This window comes from Anopheles coluzzii, chromosome 3, assembly GCF_943734685.1.
Source record: "Anopheles coluzzii chromosome 3, AcolN3, whole genome shotgun sequence".
In the NCBI taxonomy this organism is placed as follows: domain Eukaryota; kingdom Metazoa; phylum Arthropoda; class Insecta; order Diptera; family Culicidae; genus Anopheles; species Anopheles coluzzii.
This window is the reverse complement of record NC_064671.1, coordinates 94,331,817-94,348,784: the sequence shown is the minus strand read 5'-3', so window position 1 is coordinate 94,348,784 and position 16,968 is coordinate 94,331,817. Positions and strand designations below refer to the sequence as shown.

At 41.7% G+C, this 16,968-nt stretch overlaps 5 protein-coding genes across 6 annotated transcripts; 4 read left to right on the top strand and 1 right to left on the bottom strand.

Moving 5' to 3' along the window:
* Window positions 1-248: 248 nt before the first annotated feature.
* LOC120957546 (zinc finger protein 512B-like) lies at window positions 249-1,068 on the bottom strand. Its single transcript, XM_040379800.2, has 2 exons — window positions 981-1,068; window positions 249-915 (listed from the first exon to the last, which is right to left on the bottom strand). The coding sequence occupies exons 1-2, from the start codon at window positions 984-986 to the stop codon at window positions 352-354; spliced, it is 570 nt and encodes a 189-aa protein (XP_040235734.2). The 5' UTR covers window positions 987-1,068; the 3' UTR covers window positions 249-351.
* A 351-nt stretch (window positions 1,069-1,419) lies between these two features.
* LOC120956330 (zinc finger protein 512B-like) lies at window positions 1,420-2,182 on the top strand. The gene is made up of 2 exons (XM_040377712.2): window positions 1,420-1,488; window positions 1,554-2,182. Exons 1-2 carry the CDS (start codon window positions 1,483-1,485, stop codon window positions 2,115-2,117), a joined length of 570 nt encoding a protein of 189 aa, XP_040233646.2. The 5' UTR covers window positions 1,420-1,482; the 3' UTR covers window positions 2,118-2,182.
* A 1,271-nt stretch (window positions 2,183-3,453) lies between these two features.
* On the top strand, window positions 3,454-4,238 carry LOC125907276 (mantle protein-like). The gene is made up of 2 exons (XM_049608545.1): window positions 3,454-3,555; window positions 3,625-4,238. The coding sequence occupies exons 1-2, from the start codon at window positions 3,550-3,552 to the stop codon at window positions 4,150-4,152; spliced, it is 534 nt and encodes a 177-aa protein (XP_049464502.1). The 5' UTR covers window positions 3,454-3,549; the 3' UTR covers window positions 4,153-4,238.
* Window positions 4,239-5,374: 1,136 nt separating this feature from the next.
* On the top strand, window positions 5,375-8,434 carry LOC120957742 (titin-like). 2 transcript variants are annotated; one of them, XM_049608543.1, is made up of 3 exons: window positions 5,375-5,479; window positions 5,542-5,790; window positions 8,115-8,434. In XM_049608543.1, the coding sequence occupies exons 1-3, from the start codon at window positions 5,474-5,476 to the stop codon at window positions 8,394-8,396; spliced, it is 537 nt and encodes a 178-aa protein (XP_049464500.1). In that variant the 5' UTR covers window positions 5,375-5,473; the 3' UTR covers window positions 8,397-8,434. The 2 variants fall into 2 exon arrangements, with proteins under 2 accessions (XP_049464500.1, XP_040236024.2); XM_040380090.2 differs by lacking the exon at window positions 8,115-8,434 and having other exon boundaries at window positions 5,542-6,146.
* Window positions 8,435-9,638: 1,204 nt separating this feature from the next.
* On the top strand, window positions 9,639-16,404 carry LOC120956329 (titin-like). The gene is made up of 6 exons (XM_049609035.1): window positions 9,639-9,735; window positions 9,803-10,054; window positions 10,112-10,168; window positions 11,921-12,106; window positions 14,057-14,423; window positions 15,756-16,404. The coding sequence occupies exons 1-6, from the start codon at window positions 9,730-9,732 to the stop codon at window positions 16,343-16,345; spliced, it is 1,458 nt and encodes a 485-aa protein (XP_049464992.1). The 5' UTR covers window positions 9,639-9,729; the 3' UTR covers window positions 16,346-16,404.
* Window positions 16,405-16,968: the final 564 nt, after the last annotated feature.

The following is a 16,968-nucleotide window of genomic DNA, read 5'->3' as shown; positions in this document are numbered from 1 at the left end:
CGCCCTATCTAGGCGGTATTGTTTAGATGCTGTTCAAAATTGATTCCACAAATATGGGTTAGCTTGGGCGAAGTATGCAATCATATCGACAATCCGGTGCAGGTTGGAATATTCAACGAAATCAGATGACCACAACATTTGTTTGCAAATCAAATAAACGTTGTGAGGGTGAACCATTTTTCCTTACCGTGGTTTCTTTCTTCTGTTGTGTTGGAGCGAAATTTATGGATTTTAATCGAATTCAGTGATTTGAGTTATTTACAAGAATATATTTGTTTGGTTTGATTATTGGTTGTGTTCATTGACGGAGCGAAGTGCTGGTAAAAAAGTGGTTAAGATCGTGGTGGAGAATTAACCCCACAGTGGCTTGTGTTCGTAGCCGACCGAGCTGCCGTACACAGTCGAATCGTGGTCGTACACCGTCGACGGAACCGTCTTGTGCACGTAGTGGGGCTCCTTCACGTACACCGGGTAAGACTTCTCGACCGGCACTGGGTATGGCTTGGCCACCTCAACCACCTGCTTGTGGTAGACTGGAACCTTCACCGGCACCTTCACCGGGACGGGATACGGACGGTCCACGTGCACTGGGACCTTCTTCTCGATGTACACCGGGACCTTCTTCTCAACCACGTACGGGACCTGCTTTTCCACATGCACTGGGACGGGGACCTTGACGGCGACCGGAACCTGCTTCTCGACGGCCACTGGGTACGGGACAGCGACCTTCTTCGTCACCGTAACGTGGTTCGCCACCTGATGCTGGTAGTCGTTTCCGTAGTAGCCATCGTATCCTCCATAGTACTGATCGTAGCCGTTGCTCAGCTCAACGATGCCACGCTTATCCTTCTTGTTTGCGTCGGTCTCACCGTCGCAAAGGGCAAGGGCCAACACGGCGAACAGGACAATGAAAACCTGTATGATAAGGAATAGATTAGTTAAAAATGACTACCACGATTTGAAAAGAGAAGTAGTAGTACCTTCATGATTAGGCTTGGAGTAGGTAGAGCACACACGATCGCTGAACGTTAACTGATGTTTACTTTCGGTTCAATGGTTGGCTTATATACCACCGGATTGTTCGCTTCTCTTTTCATCGTAACCTTCACTGATGTATGAATTCTTCATCAAGGCAACGAACATGAGATTGTCACAAGGATATACCTACCGCGGTGTATTGGTAGGGGTATAGTATTTATTAATCCGAGGCTTATTTCAAACATCCTGGCTTAATGCATCAATTGTCTTCAATTGTGCAAACCGAATTCAGGAAAAGTTCAAGCCCCATATTTATGGCATTGAATTGATCAATCCATTGTCGATTGTGACCAAGGAGAATTTCATAAAACTGATAACTTCGTAAAGACGACGATCAAAAGAGAAGCGAACGATCCGGTGGTATATAAGCCAATCATTGAACCGAAAGTAACCATCAGTTAACGTTCAGCGATCGTGTGTGCTCTACCAACTCCAAGCCTAATCATGAAGGTACTACTACTTCTCTTTCAATATCGTTGTAGTCATTTTTAACTAATATATTCCTTATCATACAGGTTTTCATTGTCCTGTTCGCCGTGTTGGCCCTTGCCCTTTGCGACGGTGAGACCGACGCAAACAAGAAGGATAAGCGTGGCATCGTTGAGCTGAGCAACGGCTACGATCAGTACTATGGAGGATACGATGGCTACTATGGAAACGACTACCAGCATCAGGTGACGAACCACGTTACGGTGACGAAGAAGGTCGCTGTCCCGTACCCAGTGGCCGTCGAGAAGCAGGTTCCGGTCGCCGTCAAGGTCCCCGTCCCAGTGCATGTGGAGAAGCAGGTCCCGTACGTGGTTGAGAAGAAGGTCCCGGTGTACATCGAGAAGAAGGTCCCAGTGCACGTGGACCGTCCGTATCCCGTCCCGGTGAAGGTGCCGGTGAAGGTTCCAGTCTACCACAAGCAGGTGGTTGAGGTGGCCAAGCCATACCCAGTGCCGGTCGAGAAGTCTTACCCGGTGTACGTGAAGGAGCCCCACTACGTGCACAAGACGGTTCCGTCGACGGTGTACGACCACGATTCGACTGTGTACGGCAGCTCGGTCGGCTACGAACACAAGCCACTGTGGGGTTAAGTAATTCGTATCGATTTGGAATGTCTTTCGGAATGTTAATAAAATGCGCTGATGTGTTAGAATAATCATTTGACTTAATTTATTTCTGTATTTTAATTTTATTTTCATATGGTTTGAGATTTGTATGTATTTTATTATGTATTTTTATTGATACATCATAGAATATGGTATCTCAAACCGTTTATAGTTCATTCACTAAAATCATTTGCCGGCTTCTAGCTGGCATTTATACCTGCATGATTGATTGTATTACGGATTGACATATATCAATGTTCACTCTTTTTCTGTAGAAGCCTCAAACAGGAAAAATATTGGATATTGAAAGTGCTTTAGTACGATTAACAATTACACAACGAGTAGTGTAAGTTGTATTTTTGTTTCATATGCATTTATATTTATATGTAGGCATTCGTATGAATAAGGGATTATTTGTTACTAACAGTAAATACATGTTACATAGTAAGTTTCACCTATTGGTTTTAAATAAATATTATTATTAAAAGCGATGTACCATTATTGCTATAGCACATCTAGGCGTAGTCGGTCTAGGCCAGATACAATCATTAATGGGAAATCAATGAGAGGGGGGGGGGGGGGGGGGGTAAGAAATCTTAATTAGATTTCGTTAGATACATTATTTTACATCTGTACCTAGGGACTGACTTGGATTACATCACATTTGTTATTGATGAAGATAAGATTATCCAGAGAATTACAGTACAAGGTAAAGACATCCGAACTTCAAACAGTATTCTTTCGCATATAAGTAATAAGATATATTCTATTGCGAGTTCTAATTTATAAGTGCAGATGTAGCTATAATTAATAAAGTGTTATCAAACTTCATCAAGAAAGCAAAGGCAAATGTGGTTTTCTTGAGCACTTACGTACACATTTCCGATCTCCACGTGGGCATAATTTTGGACTCCGTTACTAATCTTAACCTCCGACACAGCCCGCCACATAAACCATCCACCACTAGTAACCTAAACAATGACCTTCAAAATTATCATTAGTTTTTCATATTTTACACGCCCCGATGCTATATCACTCGTATTGCAATTTTCCTTTTCTTTTGGCGTGGCTTTGCTAACGATCCGCGCGTTACATCGTTGCGAAGCGGTGAGATAAAGAAGCTCGGAAAGATCTGCATGATGTTGTGGTGTTATTTTGCTGACTGGACGACCCGCAGTAGCAACGTCGCGTAACGCAAGCGAACCGTGGAAATGGGTGTACATGTGTATGTGTGTGGTTGGCTGTTGTTTTTCTCGAGATGGTTGGAAAGTTTCAGCAGATCAAAAGACGATAGAGAAAGAAAACACTCTTTCGAGAGTGGAGTATAAAAGCAAGCTGTAGGCATGGATCAAGCATCATCCAACCAGCGAACGTTGTACGGTGCAGCTGATCAGCAGTATATTTGGAAAGGCAAAACATGAAGGTGAGTGGGATTAAGTAAAGTAAAGTTAAATCGTGAACATAACAAACGGCTTGTTTTCTGATCTTCCAGGCGTTCATTGTGTTCTCTGTGGCCCTGGCCCTTGCCAGCGTGGGTGCAGTCGAAAACTCCAACAAGGAAAAGCGCGGACTGTGGGAGGTTGAGTCGGGACATGACTCGTACGAAGCCTACGGCCAGCATCATCAACCACTGAACTATGGATACACCAAGAAGGAGATCATCACAAAGAAGGTCCCAGTTCCTTATCCAGTAGAGGTCGAGAAGCACGTCCCAGTTCCGGTGAAGGTCCCGTACCCGGTGAAGGTCGAGAAGGAGGTCCCATTCGTGGTTGAGAAGAAGGTCCCGGTTTACATCGAAAAGAAGGTTCCAGTGCACGTTGACCGCCCGTACCCGGTGGAAGTGAAGGTTCCAGTTGAGGTCCCAGTTTACAAGAAGGAGTACGTCGAGGTCCCGAAGCCATACGCAGTTCATGTCGAGAAGCCTTATCCAGTGTACGTGAAGCAGCCCGTCTACGTTGAGAAGCAGGTTCCAGTGACCGTCCACATCAAGGAGCACCACAAGAAGCCGTACTGGGGTTGAAAGGAGCTTCAGTGTGTTAAGACGGGTCGATGGAAGCTACTGACAGTTGTTGATGATCTTAAATAAATGTTATTGTAGAAATTAAACCTTCATCTTTTTACTTTTTACTTATGATGGGCAAATTTTACGGGTTGTAGACATGTTTAAGATTTGTAATAATTGCTATAGATCTCTAGCATATACATGCATCACTTGCTTACGGACGCATCATCTGTATATGATTAGATGCAGGTTCTATAGTGTATATTTAGAATTATAATTATAATTATCATGAAGGGATGTCTACCCTTACACATAATAATTATTTGTCCAAGCAATATGTGTGGTGGTTCAATTGTTTAGGTAGTATACCACTAGAAGCTTTGTTTCTTTGGTTAACCAATTTTATTTGGAGTTACGTTTCACAAATAATCTATCATTCTTGCCATTTCTATTCGTTGATCTAACTATTTGATGAGTCCCAGTTGCTATCATGTGTACAAGAGTATGCGAAACCCTCTATGCAGTTTTGACTTTCCAATGCAATGCATATTGGTGCATACGTGATCGGCCTATCTGAAACTACCCCATTGTTGCTTAATTCTTATGGAAAATATTTGGTTGATTGAATAACACACAAAATACAAAGAAAGAAAAGATTCAAAACTTTTTGAACCTTAGCATTAATTTATACTATCTTAATAGTAAGAATGAACGATTCAAACAGTGATCTTTGTTACAATCAACTGAAATATGTGAATGGTTTTGATAATAATATCATCATGGTGTATAAAACCATCTGTACCAACCGTAAGCTTGAGTTTGTAGCTAAAGGTAACATGATCAGTTTGTCAACAGGATGGAATAAACTATATTTCTTGAACAGCGAAAATACATTTTTTCCATTTATACATTGTGTCCTTCGACAACGATAGGTGCAGGAAGTTTTTCAATAACAAGCGTATTATTTTTTTTTAATTGAATCAATAGTCTTTAGATGTCTCTTTTCGCTGGGTGTTTCACGTAGCGAGCGAGAAAACAGTCTCATATATGTGAGGTCGTTTATGGTTGGTTAAGCATTACTTTGTCGGTTGCTTCACGCGCAAAGGAAACGAGTGACAATAAAATGCGAAAATGTGTAAGACGGCTCATCGGCAAAAATCTTGCAACCATCGTCCGATCAACAAACGGCTGTGACGTTTCGTGTGGGTGCTGCGAAGTAAGCAAGTTTTGGTATAAATACTGTGGCTCTTGGCATAAAGGGTATCATTTGAGTGTGAGCGTTCGCGTAGCGGTAGTTAGCAGACAGTAGACCCAAACGTTCAACAGCGGAAAGGCAATCATGAAGGTAAGATGGTATTACTAGAAAGTGAGTCAACACTGTATTTGTTATTTACTATTCTTTGATAGGCGTTCATTGTGTTCTCCATGGCTCTGGCCATCGCATGCGCGGCTGATACCGATGCAGCCAAGAAGGAAAAGCGTGGACTGTGGGAGGAATCCTATGACAACTATGGCTACGACAACTACGGACTGGGCTACTCCGATTATGCCGAGAAGGAGGTGAAGCACATCGTCACGAAGAAGGTCCCGGTGCCGTACCCAGTGGAGGTCGAGAAGCACGTTCCAGTCGAGGTGAAGGTCCCGTACCCAGTTGAGGTCGAGAAGAAGGTCCCGGTCGTCGTTGAGAAGAAGGTCCCGGTGTACGTGGAGAAGAAGGTCCCAGTGCACGTTGATCGTCCATACCCAGTTGAGGTGAAGGTCCCAGTCCATGTCCCGGTCTACAAGAAGGAGTACGTCGAGGTCCCGAAGCCGTACGCAGTTCATGTCGAGAAGCCTTATCCAGTCTACGTCAAGCAGCCCGTCTACGTCGAGAAGCAGGTCCCAGTGACGGTGCACATCAAGGAACATCACAAGAAACCGTACTGGGGTTGAAAAGCTTCTGTAAAACGTTTTGAAATAACTTTATGAGACGAATGATGCCAAAAATATAATTCTTTACATGAAGTATGCAATTTTACGGTGAATTTTTTTGTTCAAGAATACTTACATAAGACCTATAATTGAGATACACTGTTAAAATTGTTATCTGTATAATAGAACTACACTTATGTTGTTTTTGATATCTTTGGAGGATGTGACCATGTCTGTGACATTGGGCCGGTCTGGTGGTCCAGTCGTCAACTCGTACGACTTAACGACATGCCCGTCATGGGTTCAAGCCCCGAATAGCTGATGAATAGCTGATGCCCCCCACTGAAAACCACACGGTTGCCGACAACGGTTGTTGTGCCAAAGAATAAGAAGAAGACCATGTCTGTCAACCCATTTCTTACAAAAGTATAACCCATGTTCTTTACTGTTATGCATGAGACGGCCGATGCATGAGTAGTATGTCATTTATGTGATGTATCTAATGCATGTGTATTTGGAAAATAATAATTGTTGCATAACGAAAAAGATAAACAATTCTACTAAACCTGCGATTAGAGAGAGACTTGGAATTAAAACTATCTAAACCGTTAGCTGCCCCGATAATGCCAGCAGTGGCGGATTAACATTAGAAGAGACCCTTTTAGTTCTTTTAGGTCAAACCTATGTAAGCCTTGTTGAAATGACCAACGACAATTTCGATTGAGAGATTCTTCACTAGAGTCTTTGTTCGGTCCCCTTCGCGACCTTTTGGACGGGCGTGCCTCAAACCCTATCTCAAACATGTGTGTCATTACTTTACGACCTACAATAAATAATTTGATGGGTATTTGGAAATGAAAATGAATTAAATTTATGCTTAGTTGAAATTTATCTTTAAACATTTATACTACATACCTGTTATAGATTCCTACCGTGCAGAAAGTGTACCTTTTACGCGAAACTGACCATTCTGATGTGGCGAAACTACGACGCAAAAGTGTAATTTCTTTGGCTATTGAACAGCTAATTGGTTACTAGAATAGCAATCAAGAGTAATTATCAGAAATGACGGCAAAACAGCATATGATTCTAGCGCGATTCATTGCCGCTCTTTGCTAGTCTGGGTTTACCAAGCTCTTTGGTGACATTCTTTATAGGAACCGAACTATCATTCGGGTTTACAGCACTTTTTAATCGTCATGCTATAGAAGGGTTTTGTTAGAAGTTGTACAATCAATGTGGTACGGTTTTAGGCTGTTTGGGCCTAAATGTCCTTATATAAATGAAATAGACACCACATCGATCGACTAAATACGCAAGAGGTGTACATCTGCACTACGTTACTCAATATATTGTCCATAGCAGTAAAACAAAGATGAAAGTGTTTCCATTTCACTTTCTGTACCGCTTCGTAGAAAGTTCAACAAGTAGAAGCTGTATGGTATAAAACTGGGCGCATTGGGTTCAATCGATTAGTAACGATCCGATCGTCGTATCATCACAATCACTGAAAATGAAGGTAAATGTAACGCAACACGTGATACTAACCGGCTGCAACTTTAAACTATATCATACTTCGTTGTTTTAAATAGGTTTTCGTCGTACTTGTCCTAGCAATCACCGTGGTGAAAGGTGTAATGCCAGATAAATCGAGCGAAGATCATGCAGGATCGTATGAACCGAAATATTCCCAGCAGCAAATGCATGACGACAAGTATCCACAGCAGCAATCGTACGACCAGAAGCATCTCCAAGAACCATTATATGACCAGAAATATTCGCAGCAGCATTCGCATGAGGAAAATTATCCTCAGCAGCAGTCGTACGACCAGAAGCATCCCCAAGAGCCATTTCATGACCAGAAGTATTCGCAGCAGCAATCGTATGAGGAAAATTATCACCCACAGCAGTCGTACGAAGCTTACAACTACGGACAGCAGCATGGCGACGGAAACTACGTAGACTATGGAGAGCATGACGAACATCCGATCGAAAAGGTACCTGTTCCTTATCATGTTGAAGTGCCAAAACATGTTCCCGTGGAGGTGAAGGTCCCGTACCCGGTTGAGGTTGAGAAGAAGGTTCCGATCGTCGTTGAGAAGCAGGTTCCAGTATACGTGGAGAAGAAGGTCCCTGTTCAGGTGGATCGGCCATATCCCGTGGAAGTGAAGGTCCCAGTCCATGTCCCGGTGTACCAGAAGGAGTATGTCGAGGTCCCGAAGCCGTACACCGTGCATGTAGATAAGCCTTACCCGGTATATGTGAAGCAGCCCATCTACATTGAGAAGCCGGTACCATTCACTGTTCTCATCAAGAAAGAACAAAAGAAACCATTCTGGTGGCTTTTTTAGATAAGTTGTGTGATTAGTTGAATAAAAGTAAAATGTAAACAATATGTATATCTTTATCTTGGTTTATTTGTTCTAGTGTTTTAATGTTGTTACGTATTTGCTGAAGGTTTGCGAGAACCTGTGGCTTCACGGGTGCCTAAAATTTCTTCTTTTTCTTATTTGACGAAACAACTGCAGTTCGTCTAGATGTATGATTTATGATTGACTCAGCTACTTATTGACTAGCGACTTAGCTACTATCGATAGTAGCATAATCAGTTCTCATGAAATCAGGCTTGAGGCACAGTCCATACGGGACTTGAACCCATGACGCACATGTTGTTATTCGTGCGATTTGTTGACTGTAACACGGGGCTGGGCAAACTAAATGGACGAATGACCCTGAAACCTAAATTTATAAATCAAGGTAGAGCAAGGAGGCACCAGCAACAAGCTACTCGGGATAAGAGGCGAGAGAAGAAGGGGTGTAACAATGACACTGAGAAGAAAAAGGGAGACAACAAACAAGCCCATAATAAAACACACCATCTCAAGCTATTACTTCATTTGAATTTGAGTTGAAATTCTTCTATGTTTAGGACTTCAATAACTATGACTTTAGGGTAAACCGATTGCAATTGCAATACTCTGTGTGTACAAAAAGATCAATTCACAAGCGATTTGAAGCAAGAGCAGAAATGCTTTTCAGCCCTGCGTTAAGGTTAGCATGGTATCTGACTGTCTAGAACCTGTGGTTCATGGGACTGACAAATAATCAATGAATTATTGTACTAAACTTTGCTTGAATATGAAGTGAAATAGAATCAAATAAATTTGGTTTATTATATGAATATTTTGTACTGTGCTGTTCCATTTGACATGATAAATTATGTATCTATGTTGATTCTGAAACACTTGTATCATTGCCAAAGTTCGGTTTAGATCTGGAATGTATCCAGAGAGTCACTTTAATTTCAAATGATGTATCCATAGCTCAAACTGCATGCATATTTCTTGATTAGGAGAACAACATGACGCTTCAAATAATATTTAATTATTGATAAGGATTCTGAAATAAACGCTTCAAAATAGAAACGATAAACACGAACTGAAACAATACGTATCAACACGAACTGAAACACTGCAAAGCCGCTGCTGTTGTATAAATTTTCTGCGTCACGCAAGATTGATATTGCTGCGGACTGTATTAAAAGATGGAGTGGGGAAAAGAGTGCTACATTCGACATCCTTTGAGTCACTAGAGAGCGGACGATATAAAACGATGTCAGCGCTTGCAGATGATCATTCAGTTGAGGATCTTCAAGCGTACAGTACATCCAAGCGGTAGGCAGACATGAAGGTAAGAGATATTCGAATGATGCTGTGCAGAGATAACGAGCAATCTGACGAAACAAACTTTCTTCCAGGCGTTCATTGTGTTCTCTGTGGTCCTGGCCCTTGCCAGCGCGGGTGCAGTCGACAGCTCCAACAAGGAAAAGCGAGGACTGTGGGAACTGGGATCGGCTCAGCACGATTCGTACGAGAGCTACGGCTATGACCATCAGCAGTCCCATGGATACTACGGCAACGACTACGTCCAGAAGGAGGTGAAACAGGTCATCACCAAGAAGGTTCCAGTTCCGTACCCAGTGGAGGTCGAGAAGCACGTTCCAGTCGAGGTGAAGGTCCCGTACCCAGTTGAGGTCGAGAAGAAGGTCCCGATCGTCGTTGAGAAGAAGGTCCCGGTGTACGTGGAGAAGAAGGTCCCAGTGCACGTTGACCGTCCATACCCAGTTGAGGTGAAGGTCCCAGTCCATGTCCCGGTGTACAAGAAGGAGTATGTCGAGGTCCCGAAGCCATACGCAGTTCATGTCGAGAAGCCCTACCCAGTGTACGTGAAGCAGCCAGTGTACGTCGAGAAGCAGGTGCCAGTGACGGTGCACATAAAGGAGCACCACAAGAAGCCATTCTGGGGTTGAAAGACTGTTTAAGAGATGTAGAGAAACTGGTAGAATAAAGATACAACACTGAAATATTATTTGCTACCGTGTTACTTATGGGTGTACCGTTCATACCCAGTTAAGGTGAAGGTCCCAGTCCGATTGATTAGATCCTAATTTTTAGTTTTTATTTGTGTTTTTTTTTATTTATGTCCTACTGCTGGTAGGAGATATACTTTACTCTTTAAGAATATGGCAAATTCTGATTCGTCGTGGTGTTTATTGGGCGTTTATTTTTGTTTAAGCTCATATATGGACGTCACACGAGGCGTAAACTCAAAAAGTGTACGCTTGATTTGTATGAGAGAGCGTAAACTTCCTGTCCTGAAATCCAGTGTACGCCAAAGTTTACGCATCGTGTGACGTCCGTAATATGTTGGACTGTCTGTTTAATCTTCAAGTACTTTCAGAAGAGCTGCGTTCATTGAAAGGTGTCGAGAAACGGTCCGTCCAGAGAGAGTGAAGAGCAATTGAAATGGACAGAGGTGAGAGATTTCGTTACTACTTTATGATTGTATAAAGTACTATTTTTTAAGTTGAATTGAATATATTTTATTTTCAAAGCATTTGAATGCATCAATTATGAAATTTAGCAGCGGTTTTAAGTGAAAAAAGATAAATAAACTAAAAATATGTTTGAATTGTAACTACCAATATCATAATGCATGATGTGTTTTTACTCTCTATAAAAGCAATATCATGGACTAACGAGCTTTCCACAATCATTCAAAGAAATAACAAATAAATATTGTTCTTGGAATGAAATGATGTTTGATTCTCATCTCTTTTCCCTTTGTATGACCGAATTCATGATTAATTACAAAATTGCTTCAAAAACTAGCTTGTATGAACTGAGCATGGTTGCTTTGACATTTATTTATTATTATTTATTACTCTATCTTCAGCAGCCTTCATAAAATAAGTTACAGTGAGAATTACAAAACCAGATAGAATAATCAAGCCTTTTTGCGAAGGCGAAGAGACTTAGTTTGGGGTAGGCAAAACAAAGCTTCAGAGAAACACTAACTAGAGAACATCTTTTGCAATCATAAGGAAAAAGATATAGCACATAACATCAAGGTTTAGTAATACAATAACGCTTTGAGTCACGGTTGATTGTTTTAACGGGGAGCAATTGCATCACTAAAAAAGAAAGAGTAAAAGAAATGGATGTATATGGCCGTTTTTCAGTTCGTGCGGCGTAGACGATATAAAACGGAGTCAGCGATAGCAGATACTCATTCAGTCGAGGAACTCCAAACGTACAGTACATCCAAACGGTAGGCAGACATGAAGGTAAGCTTTGGAAAGAAGAGGGCTTTAGAACAGAACTATAGTTTGAAGAAACTTTCGGTTTTCTTGCAGGCGTTCATTGTATTCACCATGGCCCTGGCCCTTGCCAGCGCAAAGGCAGTCGAAAACTCCAACAAGGAAAAGCGAGGACTGTGGGATCTGGGATCGGCTCAGCATGAATCGTACGAAAGCTACGGCTATGACCATCAGCAGTCTCATGGATACTACGGCAACGACTACGCCGAGAAAGAGGTGAAACAGGTCATCACCAAGAAGGTCCCAGTTCCATACCCAGTGGAGGTCGAGAAGCACGTTCCAGTCGAGGTGAAGGTCCCGTACCCCGTTGAGGTTGAGAAGAAGGTCCCGGTCGTTGTTGAGAAGAAGGTCCCGGTGTACGTGGAGAAGAAGTACCCAGTCCACGTTGATCGTCCATACCCGGTGGAAGTGAAATACCCAGTCCATGTCCCGGTGTACCAGAAGGAGTACGTCGAAGTGCCAAAGCCATACGAAGTTCATGTCGATAAGCCCTACCCGGTGTACGTGAAGGAGCCAGTGTACGTCGAGAAGCCAGTCCCGTTCACTGTCCTCATCAAGAAGGAGCACAAGAAGCCATTCTTCGGCTGAAATCTAAATATATGGTTATTTGTTGAAGATTACTTGAATGAGTTTTTTATTTAACTATTGAATGTATATTGCGAGGCTTTTGAAGCTTTTTGTGTTTTATAGGTATTTAATATTTACAATCATTTGCAATCATTTTACAATCATTAAAAAGTTGTTGCAGATTTGTTCAGAATCGCATAAAAGCTGCACGTGTATATTGAACAATATGTTCCTCCACAGGCCACGAAACACTCATACTTTGCAGACAATGTTTATGATGTTACGATAAAAAATATGCAAGAAATCTGACACAATATTCTAGTACAATATTATGCAAAGCCAACGTTATTTTGTATGAACAGAAAGTATACATAGAATGGATAATTAAAAACAAGTTATTGCACTTTTTAATTATCATCGTATTTTTCATAATATTTGTGTTAACATGTTAACAATTGTTAACACTCGGATGCATAACAATCATCAGTCGCCATCACCGAGAACCATCATTTATTGAAAATTCTAGACAATCGTTTTTTTTCACCTGCTAATCTTCATAAAAATCAGCATCCATGATGGAAACAAATATCACAACCAAAATCTCAACTACAGTTTATCTATTTACCCTGAACTAAATCATAAGTATTCCTTATGACCTTAAATAATGTAGAGTTCTGGTTCGGCGTTGTATTTATTTGCCTGTCTTCGTCGGTGGTTCAAAAACAACTGTCAACCTAGTATCCCTACTTGCATATGACGTCACTATCCGTCACTGCTATTGCACTCTACAAATTAGACCTAAATATGCTTATAATTCTGTAGATTTTAGAAAGACAGCAACTCTCATTTAAAAAGAACTGTATGACACAAATATATAAACCGGCGAGAAACACAGCACCGCCATATTTTGAGAATATATATGCATCACAAGATTGTTTATTGTTCATTTGTCATTAAGTATTTTTCATAGGCTTGCTGATACACTTACTTATATAATAAATCTTTAATTCATCTACAAACTTAGCTACATCGCTATCAATGTGGAAACGAGAGACCATTGGTTTTCAACTGGTTTATAGTAAAGTTGAAGTCAAAGAAACTTTGGTATTTGTTGAAGCTTTGTATTATTTGGTTTATAGACGCATTATAGGATTGTGGAGATCTTGAGAACGTAGGTCTCAAAAATTCATGTGACCTGAGAGGTCGTTCAACGGCATACAGATTCAGCTTTTCTAGCAGGTAGGGAGAGTCTATGTCTCCGCTGACAAATACGAATAAATACGAAAAAACTATAAACGAATGAATACGAATAAACGAAGGTTTACGTTTCTTGTCACGGTAGATTGATTTTACGAAAATCGTTTGCTACAGAATCACTGGCGAATGAAGGAGAGAAAGACGAAAAGTAATCAATTCATCCGGCCTTCATCGAGTCAGCAGAGAGCGGACGATATAAAACGATGTCAGCGCTGGCAGATGATCATTCAGTTGAGGATCTTCAAGCGTACAGTACATCCAAGCGGTAGGCAGACATGAAGGTAGGAAACATTCGAATGATGCTGTTCAGAGATAACGAGCAATCTGACGAAACAAACTTTCTTCCAGGCGTTCATTGTGTTCTCTGTGGTCCTGGCCCTTGCCAGCGCGGGTACAGTCGACAGCTCCAACAAGGAAAAGCGAGGACTGTGGGAACTGGGATCGGCTCAGCACGATTCGTACGAGAGCTACGGCTATGACCATCAGCAGTCCCATGGATACTACGGCAACGACTACGTCCAGAAGGAGGTGAAACAGGTCATCACCAAGAAGGTTCCAGTTCCGTACCCAGTGGAGGTCGAGAAGCATGTTCCAGTCGAGGTGAAGGTCCCGTACCCAGTTGAGGTCGAGAAGAAGGTCCCGGTCGTCGTTGAGAAGAAGGTCCCGGTGTACGTGGAGAAGAAGGTCCCAGTGCACGTTGACCGTCCATACCCAGTTGAGGTGAAGGTCCCAGTCCATGTCCCGGTGTACAAGAAGGAGTATGTCGAGGTCCCGAAGCCATACGCAGTTCATGTCGAGAAGCCCTACCCAGTGTACGTGAAGCAGCCAGTGTACGTCGAGAAGCAGGTCCCAGTGACGGTGCACATCAAAGAGCACCACAAGAAGCCATTCTGGGGTTGAAAGACTGTTTAAGAGATGTAGAGAAACTGGTAGAATAAAGATACAAAACTGAATATCAAAAACATTGGATCTTACTCTTTGAAGGGTTTCTTGGGTCGAATGAAGGATTTTGTTGTATGCAATGAATGTTTTTCAGTTGGATTTTCGGTTTGAAATATTTCCATATTATAATATCATTCTTGTATATTGGGTAGATCATTCATGACTTGATGATCATGCTCACTAAAACAGTCACTGGAAACCCCAAATGAAGGATTGTCACATCCTTATCTGGCCAGGTTCAGTATTCTCATGAAGGGTTACTCGTATAGTATAAACACATGACACAAACATTGACAAATGTGATCTATTGAAATTGCAATGATAATAATACTGTTAATGATATTGATCCTAGATTTTTTTGACACTCATCATTGATGTAGCGCTTACCATTGACGGCAATCAAATCTCAACGGTCTATTTATGATAATCATATAAATAGTGCTTAGGAGAGCCGATGACTCAATTTCAACTCATTGTCATCGGTTATCAAGCGGATTGATACGAAATGAAGGCTAGTCAATAATGGCCAATGTTTATATCTTCTATAAGGAATACCGGACTACAAAACATTTTGAGAGCAATCTTTTCTTAAAAGTACAACAATTACGAATATAAGTATTACTATTGAGAAGAGTACAACAACCAAAGAACCGTTCTGTTGGAAGAAAAGAGATCAGTGTGGGATAGAAAATAGATACCTGGTGTTAGAAAATCTTTTGACGATCTTTACACGATCCTGATGAAAAAACGACCTACCGGGACACAATTTAATAATATCAAATGATTTATATTTTCATGAATACAAAATCTACATAAAACATATTGCTTTTAATCCAAAGCAGCTTAACTCAACTCTTGAACACTAATAGAAAACTTAAAGGGATAGCTAAATGATCTAAACCATTTTGAACCCAACTACTTTATGTAGATATTAACTTACACTTATCTATGTACGAAAAAACTAATAAAATACCACTGAATGTACCAACCAGCAAGTAAACTTGTACGTTGCACATGATAGAAAAGTTCAGTAATGCAAGCGACGCTTCTTTTCACGCTAGACTGATTTTGCGGGGTGAGATTGCCTCAGAAAGATGGATAAACGATGAGAGAAAGACGAAAAGTAATCAATTCATCCGGCCTTCATCGAGTTAGCAGAGAGCGGACGATATAAAACGATGTCAGCGCTGGCAGATGATCATTCAGTTGAGGATCTTCAAGCGTACAGTACATCCAAGCGGTAGGCAGACATGAAGGTAGGAAACATTCGAATGATGCTGTTCAGAGATAACGAGCAATCTGACGAAACAAACTTTCTTCCAGGCGTTCATTGTGTTCTCTGTGGTCCTGGCCCTTGCCAGCGCGGGTGCAGTCGACAGCTCCAACAAGGAAAAGCGAGGACTGTGGGAATTGGGATCGGCTCAGCACGATTCGTACGAGAGCTACGGCTATGACCATCAGCAGTCCCATGGATACTACGGCAACGACTACGTCCAGAAGGAGGTGAAACAGGTCATCACCAAGAAGGTTCCAGTTCCGTACCCAGTGGAGGTCGAGAAGCACGTTCCAGTCGAGGTGAAGGTCCCGTACCCAGTTGAGGTCGAGAAGAAGGTCCCGGTCGTCGTTGAGAAGAAGGTCCCGGTGTACGTGGAGAAGAAGGTCCCAGTGCACGTTGACCGTCCATACCCAGTTGAGGTGAAGGTCCCAGTCCATGTCCCGGTCTACAAGAAGGAGTATGTCGAGGTCCCGAAGCCATACGCAGTTCATGTCGAGAAGCCTTACCCAGTGTACGTGAAGCAGCCAGTGTACGTCGAGAAGCAGGTCCCAGTGACGGTGCACATCAAGGAGCACCACAAGAAGCCATTCTGGGGTTGAAAGACTGTTTAAGAGATGTAGAGAAACTGGTAGAATAAAGATACAACACTGAAATATTATTTGCTACCGTGTTACTTATGGGTGTACCGTTCATACCCAGTTAAGGTGAAGGTCCCAGTCCGAATGATTAGATCCTAATTTTGAGTTTTTATTTGTGTTTTTTTTATTTATGTCCTACTGCTTGTAGGAGATATACTTTACTCTTTAAGAATATGGCAAATTCTGATTCGTCGTGGTGTTTATTGGGCGTTTATTTTTGTTTAAGCTCATATTTGGACGTCACACGAGGCGTAAACTCAAAAAGTGTACGCTTGATTTGTATGAGAGAGCGTAAACTTCCTGTCCTGAAATCCAGTGTACGCCAAAGTTTACGCATCGTGTGACGTCCGTAATATGTTGGACTGTCTGTTAAATCTTCAAGTACTTTCGGAAGAGCTGCGTTCATTGAAAGATGTCGAGAAACGGTCCGTCCAGAGAGAGTGAAGAGCAATTGAAATGAACAGACGTGAGAGATTTCGTTACTACTTCATGATTGTATAAAGTACTATTTTTTAAGTTGAATTGAATATATTTTATTTTCAAAGCATTTGAATGCATCAATTATGAAATTTAGCAGCGGTTTT